This window comes from Palaemon carinicauda, chromosome 10 (assembly GCF_036898095.1).
Source record: "Palaemon carinicauda isolate YSFRI2023 chromosome 10, ASM3689809v2, whole genome shotgun sequence".
Lineage (NCBI taxonomy): Eukaryota > Metazoa > Arthropoda > Malacostraca > Decapoda > Palaemonidae > Palaemon > Palaemon carinicauda.
Window position 1 is genome coordinate 24318180 of NC_090734.1, and position 6134 is coordinate 24324313.

Here is a 6134-nt window from a genome sequence, read left to right on the forward strand (position 1 = left end):
ACTGCTTGATTAGGTGCTTGGTGTAGAGCTTCTTTAAATTCGAGATGACTTGCTGGTCCATGGGCTGGAGGATAGAGGTGGTAATCGGTGGAAGATACAGCACCTTAATGAACTTGAATTCATCGAAGATATCATCTTCAAGTCGGGGGGGGGGGGGGGGGGGGGGCGGGGGCGGGTGCATTGTCAAGGCATAGCAGGCACTTTAAAGGCAAGTTCTGCTCATGAAGATACTTCTTCATAGAAGGACCAAAAACTTGGTTAACCCATTAGATAAAGAACTGCTTAGTGAACCAGGCCTTCAAGTTGGATCGCCAGAAAACATGAACCTGGTCCTTTTCCACATTGTGTGCCTTAAAGGCCCTAGGGTTCTCAGAATGGTAAACCAGTAAGGGCTTAACTTTAAAGTCCCTGCTAGCGTTGGCACATAGGGGAAGAGTAAACCGATCCTTCATGGGCTTATGCCCAGGCAATTTCTTCTCTTCGGCGGTGATGTAGGTTCGACTGGGCATCTTCTTCCAAATCAGCCCGGTTTCATCACAATTAAACACCTGCTGCTCTACGTAGCCTTCTTCCTGCACGATCCATTCAAAGCTCTTCGCAAAGTCAGCTGCAGCCTTTGTGTCCGCACTAGCAGCCTCTCCGTGGCAAACAACTGAATGAATCCCGGACCGTTTCTTAAATTTCTCAAACCAGCCACGAGATGCCTTGAAATCGTCTGAGGAAGGTTCGGCTGAACTCTCCCTAGCATCATATCCAGAGCTCTCCTCCTTCAAGCCTGTGAAGATGGCGTGCGCCTTCTCGCAGATGTTAGTTTCGGTGATGGTGTTGCCAACAATCTCTCTGTCCTTGATCCAGATTAGCAGAAGTCGTTCCATCTCTTCTATGATATGGCTACGATGTTTTGAAATGATGGTGATCCCCTTAGAATGTTTCACTGCTTTAATGGCTTATTTCTTTTTCAAGATTGTCGAGATCGTCGACATATTTCGGCCATATTCTTTTGCAAGTTCACTCATGCTTTTTAATAATTTCTTGCTTTACTTCTAAAGAAAGCATTTCCTTCTTCCTTTTCTCATCATTACCACTACCACTTGCGAAACTAAGCCTTTTAGGACCCATGCTTTACGTAAAATACTGTAAAAGGATGAACGTAAAAAATCACGATTAAAACAGTTGATAGCAGAACGCACAGGGCACAACCAAACGAATCCGACGAGAACAGAGGAATGACCCAAGCCACGCTAATTGAGGGTCCCTCCGAGGTCGAAGTGCTGCCTTCTATCGGCGGAAATAAAAAATACATCCGGCGCTCTGGGTACCACTTACGCCTACGGGTATTGTTTACTTCGGGTGTCGAAAAAAAATTCGGGTGTAGAGTAGGAACGTGTTCGAATTGTACTTTGCGTGTCGAAAAATTTGGATACAACCGGTACGACGAAAATTTCTTACTTCGTGTGTTGAAATAAAAATTCGGGTGTGGAGTCGAAAAATTGCTCGAATTTTACTTCAGATGTTGGAAAATTCAGATATAGATACGTTCGTATGTAGAGGTTCCACTGTATATTACTTCTCATTTTTGTGAATAGTTCTCAAAATTTATACACACTTTAAATAAAATAAATATAAGGTTGTGTTTGAATATAGTTGTTTTTTAAACGAATATGTTGATTAAAAATAGCTCGAAGAATTATGATGAAGTTGCTATGGTATTTCGTGTACAAAATGTGTCTGGCATATGTTGATGATATTTTCAAACGACTTTCGGATAGAATAGAACAGCTTACGATGGCCATCTCTCGGATATATATTATTAATCTTATAGCATCCCAATGGCTAGGATTAAGTCATCAAATCGGCTAGTCAGAGAAAAGTTATAATCCATATTAATAATTATAGCCAAATATGCTGTTGAATCCTTATAATTGAGTCAAACAAAGGTTACCATTTAAACATAAATAATTATCTGTTGTCTTTTGATCTAGTATTATTTTCTTTTCTAAAATATAAGTTATCTGTAATCATAGAAAAAAAACTTGAAAGCTGATGAATCACAGAGACAGTATATAAGCCAATGTGTTATATTGAATGCTACTATATTTAGCGAAGTACACTTGTTTCTATAATCGAATCTCTTAAAAATTATACCGTAAGAAATTTCCTCCCTTTACTGGTCAGTTTTTACAAAAATGTCTCATCCAGAAAATTGTAAAACGAAAACTATTTAATATTATCAGTTAGATAGTAATTTTTCAGAGATTTTGTACAAAAATACATATCTAAGCCCTTTGAAAACATATTCCTCCTCTTTACTTTACATCCTGAAGAGGGCTAATGTTTATTGGTCGAAATATAGTGATATATTCATATTTCCTATGTTTCTTTTCAGGGCTTTAAAAAAAAAAAAAAAAAAAAAAAAAATATTAAACTGTTCGATTACAATTATATGTAAGACATATTCATATACAGTATAACAAAATTGGTAAGTATATGAAAAAATCATGATTATTTTAAATTTATTCCTGAAATATGTTATCAACCATTTTTGGTTGTAGAAAAATTCCATATTAATTTTGAAAGCATAAACAAAAAGGATTTATCATTTCACTTTTAGCTATATGATTTTCTTTTTTACTGCGTGCAAAGGGCAATTATTTGGCTAAATGGAATACTGTATTATCTATCACATGATTTCACTTGAGAACAAAATAATCTTTCTAAAAAATTAATACACATTCTCTAAAAAGAGAAATATTTCATCAGATGGTCCTTCCAGTATCCACTTACGATACAAAAACTTGGAAAGCATAATATTGGAAATATTACTAAAAGACAGAAGAAAAAGCAACGTGGAGGTGAGATCAAACTAAAGTAGGTTTTCAAATAACATCTACGAAAAAGAAAGGATCATGAAAAGATTATATAACTAGAATAACAGAAAAGCGATGCACATTAGGAATAACCAAATTTGTCTCAATAATTGGCAAAAGATGGAGGGAGAGGAAGAGTAGACAATGGATTTACCGGCTATAGAAATTGGAAGGTATAGACATACATAAACACATCATGGACGGACGGCAGTGAAAGGACATTCCTGAGACCAAAGTCCTAGTTACGGCGGAGGATAGGTGAGTAAGAATATTGTCATTCGAAAGGGTGTAGGAATACTGCCAACGTATGTCCTATGTGTCTTAGAAAGCGAGTAGTAGGACTACTACTGCCTTGTAGTTGTGCTTATTAAGAAAAGTCTAAGCCCACTGCCAATACCTGTGGACAATGCTGACTTGCGCTTTGGCAATTTAGTTAAAGACCAAGTCCTCTAATTATAACTATGGTTTGCTGCAAGGGCATGCGATTGCAAAATCCCTCTGCCAAATAATGAAAAATACCATATGCTATTATATATGTGGATGCTGCTTGGCCATCACCTCTAAGCGACATGCGTCAGGATCCCCCTAAGGGTCATGATTTTAGTCAAAGAAGTTAGTGATGGAATGGAAAATCATAGCGAGTATTTGGAATGATGGTTCACAAACGGGAAGATTGGGGCAGATAAAGGTTGTGATGGAGAGAGGAAAGATAGCTGACTTGTGTCGGCAGCAGAATAGATAGAAAGGATATGGAACTAGGATTATAGGAAATAGGTATAAACTCTATTACAGCATGTCAAGAAAGGGGGAAAATGGAGTTGGGGTCTTAATAGGGAATTGCTGGAAACAAAAATTAGTAGAAGTAAAGAAATGTTAGGCTTTTCAAGATCTTAATGATAATAGGGGATCAGATAATAAAACGGATTTTGAGCGAAGCGAAAAATCTATTTTTGGGTGAAATGGCCATGTCGTCCTGATGGAAGTTCCTATGGGGTAGCTTCCTAGGGTATATTACAACTACGGCGATATTCCCAGAGAATTTACCTTAAGGTACCCAGAATTCTAACTCCTGGAGCGAATATCCCTAATGAAAGGGATATCGCGACATATCAGAGGACGTATTCTTGACACGCCACATGGCAATCTGCACCCAAAACAGAGATAACACATCAAGGGGTCAATTGGCAAGAAAACGAAAACGGGAAAGAAAAAGGGGGAGCCGCTCCCAAGGCTCCCTCTTCTCCAGTTTCGTAAGCGTGCCTGGCGCCAATCCTGGTGCCATCTGTATTCCTTGTAGCGATACACGAGGTGCTACACATACTGTATGTAGGGAGGGGTCCTACAGCCTTTTCATAGAAAGGGAAGGGCGGGTCCATCGGGACGACATGGCCATCTCACCCAAAAAATAGATTTTCCGCTTCGCTCAAAATCCGTTTTTTGGGCTCAAGCCATGTCGTCCTGATGGAAGTATACCAGAGCATTACTGTATCTGTGGATTCTCAGAACGTGCCGTACTCCCCGGAGGTAATTTTTCCCCGGTCGACTAGACCTAGAGACCTAAGATGTTACCGTTATACATCTTTTCAACTAACCATAAACCATGTTAGAGCTTCCTGCCCCCTATAGGGAAGAGTCCTACTAGACTCTGGAAAAGTCTCGAAGAGTACATATACCTATGTATGAATACCAGGCAAGCCAATATAGTGGTCTCACCCTATATTAAGTAAAGCATAGTTTGTAAAGAACCACTGCGTCAATAAGAAATATCGACCAGTTCTCCGCACAATACTTGTATTGGACAAAGGTTTATATCCGCATAGGAGGAAACTTGTAAATTCGCCACTGTCCTGTTATGGATGGAGTCCTCCCGTTAAGGGAAAACATAAACCAATGCATCATAGCTTGCATAAAGGAAAAATTCTATTAGAATTATCCCAGATAAAGTACATGGAATGAATGCTCAATCATACCAATAAATTGACACAGGTGAAGGAGACGCAAGGTTCTCAAGAACAAGTTTATTGACAGACAATAAATAGACAGGTTAACAACAATTATACATATATATATATATATATATATATATATATATATATATATATATATATATATAATGTATATATATATATATATATATATATATATATATATATATATATATATATATATATATATATATATATATATATATGTATATATATATATATATATATATATATATATATATATATATATATATATATATATATATATATATATATATATATATATAAATATATATATATATATATATATATATATATATATATATATATATATATATATATATATATATATATATATATATATATATATATATATATATATATATATATATATATATATATATATATATATATATATATATATATATATATATATATATAGAAGAAGATAACCCAAAACTTTAAGCATAAGTATGATAGTAAACAGAACTTGTTTATCTGAAAGAAAAATATTATTGCCACTTTTAAGATACCGAGGTATCAAAGTCATAAAAGTCTGTATTACAAATCAATCACATTAGCGTTAGAAAACGCTCGGCACACATGTCTACACTTATGCTAGGTTCACTTTTGGAAATGGAACAGTCTACGTGGGCAACTCAGTGCCCTCACTTAGTTTGTAGTACCGTATGTAACTACACACTCACCCTGGAAATAATCGTCCCAATTAAAACCACTGTTCCTCGCAGAGTTGAACAGTAGGGTTATCGACGCGACCCACTGGTACCACAGATCTCTTTAGTTCCTCTACTTGCTTCGCATAGTGGCGAAAGAACACTCTGGAAGACTTCCAGCCAGTGTATGAACGGAGATGTTCAAAATCCATACAATTTAAGAAATTTAAGGATGAGGCAACTTTCCTCGGATCGTGACCTGCGGGTGTACTGTCAGGATCCGCTCTGCGAATAAAATAGGTGATTTTCGCTCTTAGTTGATTCAGAGATAAATTTGGGCCTGATGTTTCTCCCCTGAATAGTTGACCACCCTTGAAGTCTGAAGTTCTACGAAGATAGACCTTTAGGCATTCTACTGGACATAGAGATGCATCTTCTTTCAGAGGGCAGATTCTCCAGGGACCCCACCTGTTGGTGGGTAACTCATTCTTGGCGAGAAACGTAGGATCCGGAAACAGGTTCAGTTCTCCCCCATCCAGGAACTGAACACGACCTGCCTCTCTCGAGAGGGCTACAATCTCACTAACCCTGGCCCCGGACGCGAGTGC

General features: G+C 37.3%; 1 protein-coding gene across 1 annotated transcript; it reads right to left on the bottom strand.

Annotated features, from left to right (window-relative positions):
- Positions 1 to 266: 266 nt before the first annotated feature.
- LOC137647892 (tigger transposable element-derived protein 1-like) lies at positions 267 to 875 on the bottom strand. Its single transcript, XM_068380845.1, has one exon. The coding sequence runs from the start codon at positions 873 to 875 to the stop codon at positions 267 to 269; it is 609 nt and encodes a 202-aa protein (XP_068236946.1).
- Between the last annotated feature and the right edge of the window lie 5259 nt (positions 876 to 6134).